The sequence below is a fragment of the Opisthorchis viverrini genome (assembly GCF_000715545.1).
Source record: "Opisthorchis viverrini unplaced genomic scaffold opera_v5_174, whole genome shotgun sequence".
Taxonomy (NCBI): domain Eukaryota; kingdom Metazoa; phylum Platyhelminthes; class Trematoda; order Opisthorchiida; family Opisthorchiidae; genus Opisthorchis; species Opisthorchis viverrini.
In genome coordinates this window covers 124,505-141,427 of record NW_008751832.1, presented here as the reverse complement: position 1 = coordinate 141,427, position 16,923 = coordinate 124,505, and the positions used below count along the sequence as shown (strand labels likewise).

General features: G+C 42.9%; 1 protein-coding gene across 1 annotated transcript in view; it reads left to right on the top strand.

Moving 5' to 3' along the window:
• Positions 1-16,923, top strand: part of T265_14318 (hypothetical protein) — a gene marked incomplete at both ends in the record, with an annotated part of 33,756 nt that overhangs the window by 10,241 nt on the left and 6,592 nt on the right. Inside the window, 6 exons of the mRNA XM_009173114.1 lie at positions 446-525; positions 5,826-5,897; positions 8,027-8,244; positions 10,326-10,476; positions 12,248-12,412; positions 13,161-13,481. Of these exons, the coding sequence (XP_009171378.1) occupies positions 446-525; positions 5,826-5,897; positions 8,027-8,244; positions 10,326-10,476; positions 12,248-12,412; positions 13,161-13,481 (1,007 nt within the window). The remainder of the gene's footprint in view (positions 1-445; positions 526-5,825; positions 5,898-8,026; positions 8,245-10,325; positions 10,477-12,247; positions 12,413-13,160; positions 13,482-16,923) is intronic.

Sequence of the window (16,923 nt, the reverse complement as noted above, 5' to 3'; positions counted from 1 at the left end):
TATATATATGAAGTCATTACCTGCAGTTGAGTGCGCGCAATCTAGAGCGAAGTGTACCGGCTGCTGGACGTATTTCTAGAAGTACATGAAAGCATATTGCAATGAAAATTCGAGAATGCTTCCCGGAAGGTACTCCTTGCAAGGACAGACAACCACATCGAAAAAGAAAGATTGCAGCTTTGACTCAAAGTGTTGTAACTTGTTGAAGTCAGTTCCCCCAAGGGATCGACCTGTTCTCGGAAAGCTTATTTTCAGGGGTTTCTCTACATGAGTATAGTATCATGAATTTTTCCAACTCATCATAAAAACTTTCGATAGTGTATTGTCGGCGCGGAAGCCAAACTGAATACCAAATGCAACCTTATTATGGTATGGATTTTGTGTTCTCTCCTTAACTCTAGTCTGCAAGTCAGTACCAGCCTGTTTCTCACCTCTCTACCACCAGGCTTACCAAAGGGTGTCATGTACACTCACCGTACCTTCCTCAAGGCGGTATCAGTCACCGCACGGCTATATGAGTTTGCAGTAAGTGTTTCGTTAGCGGCTTATGTTGTTTCCCTTTTTCGACGATGCTGCTCCTTCAGGTGGAATTCGAAAACGTTTCAACTTGGGATTATCCAAGTGATTCGACGATATTCTATGTAGCTTTAATTTCTGATTTATCACATATGATAGTAGATGTGTACGGGAACATTATTGATCGAAGTAAATTGAGTCATGTCAAAACAACTGTGTAATGCAGCGACAACTGGCGGGCCCTGTTGCGAGAGTTGACTCCAAATGTCTTAGATATTGGTATTAGTATTGTAACCGCTTGTTTTTGGAATGCCATGTATTTTACACGACAGCTGCCTTGATGTTTACCTTTTTTAAAAGTGCTGAGCTGGGAACAGGGTTGACGCGGTTATCGTAGTCCAATCTTGGAAGCTTTCTTCATAAATTCGATCACAGAAAGGTGACGAAGCTGCGAAATGTGGTAGATGCTGAACAAAAACTGTATGAGGGGGGTAAGTTAGTGCACAACATCAATGAGAGGCGCCACACCTAGGTCTTAGCTGTCAGGAAATGGTATTGTGGTGCCTCAAGAATGTGGGACCTGTTAGAATCTGTATGTTGCTTGCATATTCCCATGTATCTAAAAGAAAGCTCAGCTCAGCTTACCTAGTCAAATCATGCAGAAACGCGCAAGGCAGAAAAAAGGTGGAAATGAGAGTTTTCTTCCAAGTCGAATCAATCCAGGTCAATGAGAACCCAATGCATCCACAAGGTTTGACAAAGTACACAAACGTCCGTCAAAAGCACTTGCGAATGATGGTCAGAGTTCCTCGAGAGAAGCAACCTCCCAAAATTCAAGTTAGAAAGCAGAAGACACTATCTCCGCGGCATTCTATCCCGCCATTCACTCGAATATGTTTGAAAATGTTCTGCTTTATCCACTGAAAGCAGATGTCTGGTATGAAAAAGGTTTTCAGTGAGTACCGCTTTATTGGTGGACTTAAAAAAGATGAGAAAAAGCGTGGCTGACACATGCTAAAAAGGTACGTTAGTTTGCACGTGAAATGGATTACGAAACTTTATGGGGCATTTTGAAATGCCAATCAACCAAGAACAATCCATTTAATCGAGTGGAAAAAAACAAGACCATAAAATGGGTAGGAAAGGTCTCAATCACAACGGCGGAACAAACCTGTCGGGTCGAAGGCAACCGATGAACCAGTCAGATAAAGGAAAGGAGACCGCAACGCAACCCAAATACCCAGATGTACAGCTAAAGCTGCGTTGCGAGCAACCACTCCCTTTAGAGCTAGTAGTATATAAGCACAGGCAGAAGAGAAATTTATTCACTCAGCCCGCACTGATGATAGGGTCGAAGGCAACCGATGAACCAGTCAGATAAAGGAAAGGAGACCGCAACGCAACCCAAATACCCAGATGTACAGCTAAAGCTGCGTTGCGAGCAACCACTCCCTTTAGAGCTAGTAGTATATAAGCACAGGCAGAAGAGAAATTTATTCACTCAGCCCGCACTGACGATATCATCTCGATTGGTGGTGAAGCGTTTGCACTCCAGCTACGACAAACCAACTAATCAGCGCATCCAAGCTACCTATATTGTGCAACATTGCCAACGTCTAACAGCGTTTGAATAGTGGTAAAATGTCGCTTACTATTTAAAAAGAAACTAAGGTGTGGAAATTCATTTGTTTGAATAGATTTTTCTCCCCTGTGAACGAAGCATAGAGAGGCCGACCAGAAATGACTTTTGCTGGAAGCTCATTTGACTAGAGAAAATCATATCATTAAACAGAACTCTCCAATTTGTTCCCTGTAATAGAAAATTATCCGTAAATTTACTGCCTGTCACTGACCTGCAACCCCCATCATTGTAGTGTGTGTGTGTGTATGTTGAACCGATGGGCAGGTAATCGAACTTACTGAAGGGGAATTTCCGCCATGATCCACTCCCTTTACGGAGCTACATGATACAACCGCTGATGGTCATTTCCTTTATAACTGTGGCGGCACAGAGTGTCCGGAAACAAGCCTAGCCGAACTTGTAGCCACAAGTACGCACTACCGAAGCTTATTTATGAGACTATCGCAATGGTCACGTTTACATGAATTATGTACACATTTGTGCACACACTGGTGCTCAGTTCGGTCAGGGGAGCAGATACCTTATGCTAGACTGACCGCTAGTTCAACGGGACTGGGAAGTTTGTAAGTGTCTAGTTGACTCAGTAGGTGGGGATTTTCTTCATGAGGCAATGCTTAATAATCGGGAACCAGGAGAATGACCTTTTAGTACATCGAAGCAGGTTAGATAAGGTCAAGCGATACACAGCAGCCGAGTGCATCTAACCACTGGGACCCAAGATTGTAAAAACACAACTAGATGTTCACATTGGGAATGGGAATAAGGGGTTATTTGGATCTCTTCACCACTTGACAGCTTAAAGTGACTAAACGGAACTGATTCGGTGCTATGGAAATTATGGTATTTGGTGATAAATTTGATGACCATGTTGGGTTTTTGAAAATCATTTAGAATCAGCAGATGAAAGATCCTTACAGAATATTTCCATCCAGATTTTCCCCTATGACCCGATTTACCAAATAATACTTGACATGTTTTTTCAACCCGAGGAAGAATGCAGGCTTTTTACAACTGATTGATGTACGAAAGTGGTCCACTTCTACCACATAAATTGGCTTCTACCTAAGATATTTTTGTCCAGCTATCGAACGGCATTGTTTTTGGAAAGAAAGCACATGGCCAACCTTAGACGGATTTAGTCTTTCATTGGAGGGTCTCTTGATTTAGTCACGCGTCTCTGGCATATGCTAAAGCCGAAATCAATCATTCCCAAGAAATACATGACGAAGCCAACAGCGTTTTGAAATAATCTACTCAGTTGATCAACAATCATTTGATGGTGTCATTGTGGCGTAGTAATGAGAACAGGGGCAATGTTCTGTTTGACATGAAAAACGGCACAATTGTCTGTTTGCATTAGAACAGTGCATATCTGTTTCAGTCTAGCAGTGATATGGCCTGGAGGTGTTCTTGGGACTTGTTTGTTACTGACTGTGAAACCAGAAGGCCGTTTGAGTGCCCAGGTTAGGATGTGTTTTTTCCGTATAGGAAAGTGGTGACGGCTATTAGGCTACTATATATCCCATTTCAGTGTAGGAAAAGGTATGGGAAGTTTCCAATAACATCTCGATGAATTTTTGGTCACACGGAACCAATCACAGCGCAGGACGTCAAGCCTGTTTCTCCTTAAACGTTAAACTGTGGTTCTCCCTACTCATTCAATCGGTCGATTGTTGCGCTCTCTAGTTATTCCACGTCAGTTCACTTTGCCTTTTCACAGTTTTGCTAAATCCGTTTGTTCAGTCCTATTCCTTCTGTTGCTTGTTCAATAAAAACAGCAAACAGTCTCATGCTTTTGGATCGTTCTTGTCACTGTTACTGTATTGAACGTTGGAAAGAACATTGACTTCACGGAGGAAACTTTTTTTCACGCAACAAGTCGACAGACAATTACTATCGTGCTGTGACCATCTAATTTATGCACTAAAAATGGAGTAAAATATGAATCTCCTTGAACTTGCAAGTTGTACGGCCATGAGTAATTTCATAGCTGAACTGAGTGAAATTTGAAACATTAATAGCCAATGTCACGGGAGAAAACATTTGTATTCCAGTAGGTATATTGTCTGTGGGCAAATACTGAAGTAGTTGAACTTATGTAGGGCATGTATTCATGAGACTCTATGTTAAAATAGGAGGTATGTTATATGATTTGTAAATCCGTCTTATCTGTCGCTCCCATCGTGAAGATCCTTTGCAAATGGGGTACTTAAACGGCCTTGGAGATTAATTAAGTGTGGTATATCTATTTCCAAAAGGACTTGAAAAATCAGACTTTGTAACGCGAAACCACAGTTTTGTTAAAAACAGTTCTAAAATTTATTGTTAGAGCCATGGTCTAGGACCTAAGTTCAACCACTATGAAGTCAAAGGCTGAGCACAAGCACTATTGAGTAAAGTGACCACTGTCATGCCATTTTTCGGCACCTATAAGGCGCAAAGTCATACTTTAAAAGGTGCAGCCTCCACCATGCTCCTCGCATTTTAACGAGAAGCACTGAAGGTTGTGGGGAATCTTACAGAACTTGGTGTTTGTGTTGGCCTGGACGGCAATATATCTGATGATTTCAGTGCCCGAATCTCAAAGGCATGGAAAACATTTGTCAATTTAAGTCTCTTGTGGGCATCAAAACGGCACGTGTACGAGGCTACAGCAAGCGCTGGGTTGTTGATTTGTTGCAAGACAAGGTCTCTGTGGACAGATGATGTGAGGTGTCTTCGGATTTTTCAGCACTGATCCTTCAGAAGAGTTGTTGGTGTTTGCACGGCGTCAAAGAGTTTGTAACGAAGCAATAAGAAAATGCGTAGTTGATTGTGCAGCAGGTACTCCAGTCACAAAACACACCCCGCACCATCAACTAAGGCGGTTCGACCGTGTGCTACGTAGGCTGAATCGTCGTCTACTGAGGGTGGTTTTGTCCTCCTTGCCACCACTCAGAAAAGCAGAAATTGCCAACTGAACTGAGTCTGACCAGGTAAAAGGCACGAGGTAGATTACGATGAGTTTGGGTGTTTTGGTGAGGCCTACCTTCCTGGATGGTAGGAAGGTATCACAATTGGCCGGAAACACTGCAAGAAATGGCGGTTAATCGAGGCTAGTGGCTTTAGTGCTATCAGCTTTATTCTAGATTGTCGGATTGGGCACTTGGGGGCGTATGTACCTCAGAATGCTTGCTGTGGCCTAGCACCACATCCCACCTTAATCCACTGTTTTCTTTTTTTTTTCGCCATCACTTTAAGTACTAGTAAATGGTTGTACATCAGTGTCAACACTGGTGTGGCAGTTCTCTGAGGGTGCTGACTTTATGGGTTGGTTGAATGCAGTACAGAGTCGAAAATTAGGTGAAACGGTTGACAGTTATAAGAATATCTCAATTATTTAGGATCGTTACCCATAAGTGAACCTTGAAGATGGTCAGATTCCACCTACTTCTTCTTCTTTTAGTATGACTGTGTTAATTTCTGCAAAATACTTCTTCCAATGTAAGTTCTTAGGCCGGAATCAAAACGAATCGCTGCTCAATGCATAGAAGAATCTATTTGGTGAAGGCCTGAAACAAGACTACTTAAAAAATGCTTAGAATCGTATATGCCTAAGGGGCGTTTCATACTATGCAAATCAGAAGTACCTTATACAGTTTACCTATTGTTACTCTGTGTTTTACAGGAGATCAGCGTCGTCGGAAACGTCCATGTGTCTTTCTTGCCTTTGGCACATATCTTTGAACAACTGGCGATGGTAAGTGATAGAGCAGTGTGAAATTTCTTAGAGCCAAAGGCTGAACGACCTGATCCACAAGCATCTAGCTATGCCTTTCTTGTGAATCTCACTGGAAATTAGGATTGACTTTCTGGGTTGGCTGGTGCGTTCCAAGTTTCACTGCAATCTCCAATGTTGTGTGGCTTAGGCGTGACACCAGCTTCTCCGTCAGGGCTCGAGGTTACGATGCTGCGGTACGATCCTTGTTACTATACAGATCAGAAACCTGACCGCTGCGCGCCGAGGACTTTAAAAGACTTTCAGTGTTTGACCATCGATGTCTTCGGAGCATTGCCCGAGTCTGGTGGGAACACCGGATAATCAATACTGAAGTACGTCGAATAGTATTCGAGAGAAATAACTCACCCTCGATAGATGAACTGATCACACTGAATAGGTTGCACTGGCTTGGCCACGTGCTGCGTATGCCAGTCGACCGACTTCCTCGAAGGACTTCTTTCGCACAACCACGTGGAGTGTGGAAGAGAGCCAGAGGCGGTCAAACAATGACTTGGCAGCGAGGCATCAAAGGTATTACCAGCCATCTCCGCTGCGCTGGCCACTGCCGTCTTCCTGGACGGGGACCGCGAAACGGACCACATCAATGGTTAGGGACACTGTCAGACATGTCCCAGTCCGGCCCTTAGTGGAGTTCATGCATCCAAGTTATTGTCTTCAATGCATTGCTCCCTGCCCTATTCCCCCACTTAACAGTCCACTGACAGTACTGTATTGACGCACAAGTTCATCCGCTCCCACATCCAATACGCAGCTATCTACCACAGCATCCCAAATCATCGGTGAATGGAACTGTAGCAGACACAACCACTGCACGACAAATATGCGGTTCTTACAGCTGACAATGACTATGATACGCAGTGCATAAAATACGGGTGCATCTTCTAACTAAAGTTAAGTAAATAAGTTGATGGTGAGCTTCCAAGAGATGAATACGGGCCTCAAAACTAATGCATCTATCAGATGCATCAGATGCGTCTATCAGAACACCGTATATATCCATGATAACGCTCCAAGTCAGGGAAGCCTTTGTGTGTACCAAAGCCCGAATGGCAGACTGTGGAGATTAGGAGTAAGCGAAAACCTACAACAGTCGTGAAACTACGGTAGGTTTAGCAGGCACGAGCAAAAATGAATCAGTGAACACGTGAGTTAATCAGAAGTTCATGGTGACCACAGGGCCAGATCTTAAAGCTCATTGACGGGAAAAGATCACACGACACACGGTGTTGAATGAATGCTCGACCTGGACACAACAAAATATTCATTATTCGAATACTTGGTTATATCAGGAAAAATTTAAAAGGCCTTGTGACAACGACCACAACAAATCGGAACATATATATCCGTCATATATATGAACCCTTTCTCATGTTGGTCGATGGCAATAAGTCAAGCGGGTATCCTCAGCCAGTTTTTTCTAGGTGAAGTAAGAATGAAGTTGATTGGGGTTCTGCTAATAAGCAAATACTCAGTGCCCAGCTGAATTTACCTATTCACCAAAGCAAATATTTACGGAGTTTCCAGTAGTAGCTAGACGACTGGTGCAACGCAAGAGTTACCAATCTGTCAGTGGCATTCATTCTAATCATTTTCCCGGCCCAAACTTAAAATGGCTCTGCACAGAATTTAAGGCGCTATAAGTCGCCGTCCAGTTCACGCTGTCTTAGGCTTGGAAACTTTCCATTCAAGCAGCTGTTCTCATCCTCCCATATAAATTGGAAATCTTTGCACATGCAACACCGTAGTTTAAACAGTCCCCACGATATTCTGACCAACACGATTTTGATGAGTTCCGAAATTAAGTCTTGCTTCTGCTCTGGTCCATTAGCAGATGCTCTGAGTGAAATTATTAGCGCTTTCGAAAACCGTGATTTCACTAGATTCAGTCGGAGTTATAGCTTTTCATACCTACCTGGGTACTACTTGGGTGATCCGCTTCCCGTTTGTTAACGTGCCTTACCGAAACTCTTTGTTTTCCCTGAATGTTTGATGCTTGCAACCGTAAACTCAGTATCCGGATCAGAATCTCCATTACTTGTTCATGGTACTAGACTGTTCTTACTTTTCTCTTTTCTTGCTTTGTCCAGGCGGCATGCTTGTTGTATGGAAGTCAGATCGCATTTCTTACTACGGACTTTACCCGACTACTCGACGACTATGCACATTATCGTCCAACAGTGCTTGCTTTGGTCCCACGTGTCCTTTCTCGAATGTATGCAGTCGTAATGGAAAAAGTTAATGCAAGTAAAATGAAAGCGCGTCTTTTCGAGAGGGCTATGAAGTCGAAGCTTGAAGAACAGAAAAGGTTGGTTGTCACTAACCGATGGTTCTTTACCGCTGAAAGGTTACGCGCTTTCGGGCGACGTCCAGAAGTTCATATGAAGGAGGCGGCAAAGCTTGTGTGGTATAAAAGATCTAGCGTGATTTATTTTATTGCAGGTTGTTTAAGCCCCCATTATATGAACCACCTAGCTCGATGCAAAATTGGATTTTGAGGGCCGGAAATAACTCCTGTGGGATAATCCTATCCAGAACTACTACTGAGTTACTTATCGTATATGGGAACATGGACACACACCATCTATTCTTCAGCTATTGGGTATGGAGATTCGTAGAGTTATTATGGAAAGGTTGCTAAAGCGTGCCACCAAGACTGTTGATTGATTTGGTGCTAATCGTACTTTTCAGACTGCCTGACATATACGCAAAATCTGCTCGTCAAGAGAAAAGCCCATTTCGGATTTATCATACAGAAAACTCGATTTTACCATCACGCAGGTACGCGCTAGTCGGTCGAATCGCTGTAGTCGAGAATCAACGTAAAAGCTAAACGAGGTTTAGTCGGAATAGACCTAGTGCCTGTATAGACTGGTTTAGTCTCGTTCGTGCAATAAAATATGCACAAAAATTTATGCACCGAGATTTTGACGCACCCTGAAAGTAAAGTGATGGCGATACAGCAGTAGAAAAGCCAAGCAGAAGATTTGGTCTCCTCAAGAACCCAATACTCATTGTGTACTAACCCTTGCCTAAAGAGAGTAGAACACGAACATTTCTGTGGTAAGGATTGGAAAATCTTCGCAGAGCACAACAAGAAATCGGTGGATGATCATGTGACCAATGAGTTTGGCACTGTCTTGCAAATGGTTTGTCACCAGTTGAGGTTACATCATTGGTGAGCAGTTGCGAGCATTTGCCTTGCAGTTCAATCCTCACACGAGAACTCTATTGAATGCGTCTATAAGGGGTGTTTTATCTAGAAGTTCTGTCGGCGGCGTATACGAGGTGCCTGTAATCGTGTAAAGTTGCATTGTTTGGCGGAATGTGCATTACCTGGACACAGCTTGTACTCAGTGCCTGCGTCAGCGGTAGGGCTGTTCAGCCCCCACGACATTTGTAACTGAATGTGATATGTGTACACCTTTGGAATATTGCCTCAGGTGGTGAGCGATGCACTTCGTGCACAGGTCCGGCGTCGCAGTTAGAGGTATTACCAGTGTAACTGTCCGTTTGCACACCATTTGGAATGAACGATAGATGTGAGTGAAAACCGAAGTTACTTGAAATGATGTTGGAACTGGTAGGTTGACAACGCCAACCTTAGTTACACTCAATATATACTGCTAATAGTACGTATATGTCATCGTAATGGGTCCAGTCAGTCAACTGAGTTATGTTTCATCTTAATCTTACATTGTCTGATGCAGGTTCAACCCTGTCTAATATGTGCTTTGTTTTACAACTAGGTTTTATACGTGCGTCGAGAATTCGACGAAAAAAGGAGAATCAGATACAGGCTTTCATGCGTTTTATCGCATTCTTTTGGTGCTAAGTGATCAGTATGACAGTATCAATGACAATGAAAAGGTTGGAGAAGATTCGGTCACTGGTGACGAGGTGAACCAGTCTAACCAGCAATAGAGTAGTAGCACTCGGTTTCATTCACCACATGTTGGCATTTAGTTCTTCTAGACGAATCAAATGAAATCGAATTAGAGTAATCCGCATTTGTTTGACCTCTTCAAAAAATGTGGGAATAGTGAAGCGAAGGGATCTGGATTCATCGGTAACTGGATTTTGGACCATAAAGGCCGGAACTTTCTTCTAGAAGACTAGAAGCGAGCATTCAGTTGGTCACAAGATAATTCCACCGAAGCATATCACTGCGTCTGCTGATGAATTAATTTCCAGTTGAATATCAAGCTGGATTTATATAAAAAATGTTTTTATTTATTTCTAACACTCAGAGCGAGCACAGGAAAGCCTCTTTATTATGGGTAATGTCCAGCGTGGAATGTGACCTGACCCTTGCAGCTGACATGTTTAGCAGCGTCCTCTAATACCACAGGTTTAACACTAAGATTCTATTTGATTCATTGCTTACAGGGGAATCTTCAAACAATGTGGTATTTTGGATTCTCTCTGCTTTCGACCGATTCGCAACCGAGTTGGTGGTCGAGTGAGAGTTATTGTTTGCGCCAGTGCCCCATTACAGCCTGAAGTGTTTCAGTTTACAAAATCTGCGTTTTCTTGTCCAGTAAGCCATAAAAACCATTTAGATTTTGATATACCTTTCGCTTTTGCATGTGAACGATCTAACTACATATTTTACTTCTTTGATTAATTTATTTTTGCCTATTTCATTCGAAGTTGCCCTCCACTTGTCTCCAGTTGTTCTAACCTCGGATATCACCAAACGGGTGCACGCCACACAGATGTAGTGTATGGGCACCTTCCCCAAAATATCCAGGTACAATACAAATTAGTGTCACAACAATTTCAGGTCTTGTGGAGGGATGAAAGAATGCCGGCATCTGAGCCCGTTTTTGACCCAACTCCTCCCAGACGGTAAATTTCACTACTGTAAGCTCTCCTTTTTTTAATGCCCTGAGGCCCATTTGGCAGTTGTGCTGGAACACTGATAGCTACAGCTTCGAACGTTTCCGTTTCAAAGTACTCTGGCTACACGCGAGTGTTGTGAAGCCACAAATCACCTGACTCAGAGTGTAACATCAGGCAGCCACTGTTTTGTCGTTGGTTATCTGTGTATGTTCAGGGTTAATTACGCAATGGAACGATAACAACAACAACAACGCCCTATGATGTTGAAACTTTTGAGAGAACGTATGTGCTGGTGTCCGTTGGCTTGCACAAGTTTAGTTAAATGAAAAACGGTTTGAAGAGGATGAACGCAGAGGTAAACCGGATTAGGATGTAATTATCGGAGACGAGCTGGAGTCGCCTCACAAAAATTTGACAAGTACGGAGATAATCAATACTGTGTGAATGTGCAATTCTGGCCATATTTTGAAGTAGATATTTACTACAAGAAGGCTTCTACAGAGGCTTGAAACTTTTTCATCTAACAGAAGATAGGGCAACATTCCTAAATAGGATTCGATTTTTCCGCAGACTAAAGAAAGGCTACGCGTGCACATCAATTCGGACTCCCACAAGGGACATCTAGACTGTCACAAACAGGGTTGCATTCTGACGCTATTCAAGCGAATTGAAACACAGTGTAAGGCGAACGAACAGAGGCAGTAAACTAATAAAAATGGACGGCACACCATCCTATCGAACAACAAAGAGGTAGACCACGGCGCCATACAGATCACGACCGGACGAACCGTTAGACAGAATGATGAACGAAATGTTCGACAGCGGTGTGGCAACAGAAAGCAAGAAATGCAAGCCACAACACAACAGAGATTATTATCGACCCGATAGGAATCTAAGTGTGATGACCATCATTGGTGAATCAGGTTGCATCTCAAAGATGCTATTTGTAAATTACGTAAACGCAAGCATGAAGAAGGGAGCTACCGATTCAAAACGGTGCTGTAGATGTCTCGTCGAATGGCGAGGAAACGTCTGCAAATTAGTTCCAACGCTCAGCGAATAGATCAATATCCATTAGATACATTGCCAATAGATGATCATTGCTGCTTATTCCGGACACACATCAACTAGCCTCTACACTCCAAGGATGCTTGCTCCCGAAGAATTTCACATAACAATTCAAAATGCTTTTTGCAAGTTTCTGAAGCCAATTGGAACTACTGTTGCTTGAGCATGTGTCACTTAGTTTTATCGGCGGTTCAAGCAGGATGAAGTAGGCATTTGACAATAGATGTTATTCACTTTAAAACCGCAATTCGTCTATCCCAGATATTCCCATTTGCATGTCAAGTTGGTGTGAACGAGAGACTCAGCTGAAACCAGATAAATCTGTCGTTCATGGTTGTCTTTAACTGAGGATGCTGCATAGGACCGCCTCATTGTACCTTTATTTTACTTCCTTTAAGGTCATAGAAGCCTATGGTTCCACCGAGAGTGGTGGTTTGATCACAATGACGTTACCTACGGACGTAACAGGTGGTCACGCTGGCTCTATTGCCCTAGATATGAAGATTAAATTGATTGATGTTCCCTCGATGGGTTTAACTGTCAAACGTGATGGAATTGGAGAGGTGAGCTAATTGCCAAATATCCCACTGCATTTTACGGCCAGTTCCGTAGCATTTCCTGTTCTATTTCTTATTCAATTTGACCGAGTTCATTTTCCAATTGTGATTTCTGTTTGCCTACACTATGTTGTGGTGGATCGTCACGTTGGCATTTTGCTGTAATATATGTCATATGCTGTGTAAGTTGATGCTTCTGTAAGGTGGCTAAACGTAAGATAGCGTAGGATGAAACAAATTAGCTCCCTTCCTTCACCAACCGACACAAATTAATAATGACTACTTTTTCACTTTTTAATCCAGTGCATTTTAGACACAGCCCCAGCAGTAGTGTTTATCCGGTTGATCTGCCTACGAAGATGCTTTGCAGATCTACTTGCTCCGGAAGAAAATCGTTGGTACATGAAACAATATTGTCCCACTGGTTAAGTCTCGTAAATACCCGACGTGCCCTCCTCTATCGCGTCCTGCGTGGATGCACTTAGCCAGTGGCTAGAATAAAGATGTAGCGCGAGTCCCCTACAGAATCTATTTCCCCGTTGTTTGATAGCTTTCACGACGTTTGTATTCAACTATGGTGTTGAATGCGAGCTAAATACTGGCGTCCTCATCACTGTGCTATAGAGCAGTTTTCAAAAGTACTTCCTAGTGATAATTTCAGGGTTTTAGAGAGTTCCTTCTCGGGAGATGTAGAGCTGGAATCTTGCGTGAGCCAATGAAATTTATTTTACATTGTATACGCTTGCAAACGGAGTCTTCCTGGATGGGAATCCCGAGACGGGCCACATCAATGGCTAGAGACATTGTCAGACAGGGCCCAGTCGCGCTCTCAATGGCGATCGTGCATCCAAGCTATTGCCTTCAATGCATAGCTCCTTTTCCAAACCCCCCACTTGACAGCCCACTGACAGTGCTGGATTTATGCACCAATTTACCAGCTCGCGCGTGCAATGCGGAGTTACCTACCCCCCCCCAAATCATCGGTGAACGAAACTGTGGCAGCTACAACCACTGTACGACGAGTACGCGGTTCTTACAGCTGACAATGGTGATGATGATGATGATGGCAAACGGAGTCAATAGTTCGGCCTTACTCAGAGATTAAATGGAAATCTTTAGAAGATCCTCGTAAAGTCCCTTCGTTCTTGATACACTTGTGGTTTTCCATCGTAGTGCAGTCACACTTCTACACAGGACGCACCGAGCTTCCTTCCGAGAAGTGTAATTGTATATTAATGACTTGCTCCAAATGTGTATTATTGCATTTGTGTGGGCCCTTCTCCTCAAACATCATCTAGGTTACTGGGCTGGTTTAAGAAAAAAATTTAATCTAGGGTGAGGCTGGTAGGTTGTTCTATATGTGAAAGTGCTAAAGTGTTTGTCCGCTGACTGAAATTGGGTGAGTTTTATTCTAACTAATACAGCAATGAGTTATATATTTCTTTGACAGAGATTCAACTGAGTTACCCAAATCAATTTGCTAGTGGGTGTAGTCCTGTATTTGCACAAAATATGGCCTCTAAGTATAACGTAAGGTGCACGGAAGCTCGGGCATCTGCCTGAAGGACCTGAATAGGAACAAAGTTGGTCGACGGCTTTCGGAAAATATTTACCTTCCTTATCAGTTGCATGTTATGCCAGGGAAACAAAGTAGTTCACTCAGCGAATTTCAAGAAGATGACAAATGTTTGCAACTGGCTTAATGAGCCTGATCGAGTGGAACCACTTTTCTTGTGGCAGTGCACATCTTCAAATAGGAATGCAAATGGTGAAATGTTACGCAACCCGTACACGTATACCACTACACCAATATCTATAGAGTGCTGTCTTTCAAGACAGAGCTGCTGTAAAAGAAGAGTAAAATTTTCCGGTCCCGAAATACTCTGAATTAGAGTGTTCCCCATGTGAGATGCATCCAAGGAGAGAACTATTAGTTCGTCCGAAGTAGGACAGTGCACACGGCGAACCGAGCGACAGAATCGGTATTGGGTACTGTGAAAGGCAGATAATAATTTTTGACGGGTTGTGACATTTATCTTCTTTGTTTAGTGCAAGCCAAGTGCTACCGCTGAAGCGAGTCAGAGCATCATTGTAGGTCTACCCGGGGGATTTCGTACCATACGCTGCTGTCTACTGACAACCACCAATCTTATGAACTGTTCTGCTTCGTAAGAAACTGACGCCGGTATTTTCGAATTAAGGAGCACTACAATGTCATGCATGCGGAGGGTTCGTCAATTAGTTCCACCGCTGTGTATTGAGACGACGAACCGACCCAAACAGGCCACGACAAAGATTCCAAGGTCTCAAAGAAGGGAAAGCAATTTCCACTCACAGTGGAAGGGTTCGTTAAACTGGACAAGTCGTTTACCGGCCTGCAACTTTAACATCATCAAAACACAGGATCCTTCCACTGCAAAACACTCAATGCGACCAGTATTTCGGGCACGCGCCATAAAACGCGGCTCCAGAAAGCAACAACCTGAAGAGAAGACCTTCAGCAAAAAATGCTGTCCTTCTTTCTGACCCGTGGACAATAATCATTTATGCAGACTTCAATGATAAGTTCGTGAGGAAATTCGTCAGGTAAAATGCAAAACGTGGATATGTTCATCCGGCTGAATTTTATTGAGTACGTTGGTCAAAGCCGATGAAATATTATATTTAATTTAGAGGTTTATTCTATCGAGGGCGAGAAGACTGTTATCTTGATTAAAACCCTTATAGATTGCAACCAATGTAACATTTACAGACGGAATCAGCATATACAAATCTTAGTGAACCATATTTTACACAGAATGGATATATTACTACTGCTTTTCAGATAAAAGTTTTTAGGTTTGGCCGAATGAGCGACCCCACTTTTCCGAACTTTACAAGACAATATAACTCGCGTACACACAAGTCAATAAAGTTTCCGATCTGAGGCTACCCGTGCAAATAACTAGCGGTCATTACGAGAGAACTGCATCTCAACTTTTGGTTGACCTCCTATAATTCATCCTCTATCCTATGTAGAACAGTTGTCTACTTTAAATCTGATCGGACCATAGGTCTCACACCAGTCATGACACATCAAAAGTGGCCACCAAAATGTTTGTTCTATTTAAAATATATATGAAGTTTCCCTAATGCGACGAAATTCTTCTACAAAGGCAGAATCCCAAGTGCGTCTTGCGACCATGTTTTCCGCAGATTTGGACGTAAGCGAATGCTTTCGTGACGTGAATGATTTACGGTTTGATTTCAAAGGAATCGATCAATTATTACCACCTATGAGACCACGCAAGATTTATGCATCTGGAGATTAAGTCTTGTCTTATTTTCAACCGTAGAAAGCGGATGGCGATCACCACCAGAAGTAATATTCAAACACGCGATAGCTGACGCTTGGAGTATTTGGCAACTTTCACCTTTCTATTCAGCGGATGTTCCTCCCGTGACAAAAGTGAATCGGTGCAAGTCAACCCTACTAGTTGCATCTAGTTGCCATCGATAAAAAACAGTTCGCTTCATTTTTTCTTCTGCTGTCGGTGGAAGCTCGTTTGACTGGAGGCAAGAGATTAAAACTACATCTATTTTTAGCGTTGACCTCAACAGCTCCTGACTTCTACAAAGAATTTCTGTGCCGTTCCATTTGCATTGTAGGCAGTTGAGTGCATATTTAAAAATGTCCGTACTTTAGTCTCTCGGTGTATACGCACAGTTTTCTATGAACTGTCCATGGCTTGGTAACAACAAGGCCTTAGGTAGAAATTGGTATTTAATGAGACGAAAATTTCTGGTGACTCAACAAGAGTTACTTGTTTGCTTTAAGTATGCCAAGAATTACATCCGAATACGAATACAACAGATGTACCAACTGGTGGACGGACGCGTGGTCCAGAGTTAACTGCCCGAAACAAGTATTGGGTCACGTATCTGATCCCCTTGCACCAAACCGACAAGTCGGGTTTGGGCCAACCAATACTTATAGACTACATTAATGGTTGTCTTATTTTTCTAGATATACAGTACATATTAGAAAATGTTGAAGAACTGGACTATCCATGATGGTGCTCTTCCAATAAGAGTGCGAATTCGGCAGTTTCGAGGTTATGTGCTCTTTGGTACTTTGGTAGTAGTTCTTGTGCTTGCTGGGTGAAAAAATCGTAAGAGCACAAAAACCCTTCGTTGTGAAACAATACAATTTTAAATCGTGACCTTAGTAGAGGCCAGTTTCTCTGTGCAGATGGGACCAAACATTTCGGCACGTGTTTTCTCCATGGCCGGATATAAACGTTTGTGCCAGTGTAACAACGCTACATTCGAAACCCGTGTTTTGCTCGTGACGACACATCATGCACACATTAATCCACCTCGGCGGTAATACTACCTATATGCACTACTCATATGGTTTTAGACGGCTCTGGTCTTCCTGCCACTAAAGTTGACTTTCACTAATGAGGTGACGTGTCTATCGGCAGGTTATATACTACTCATATGGTTTTAGACGGCTCTGGTCTTCCTGCCACTAA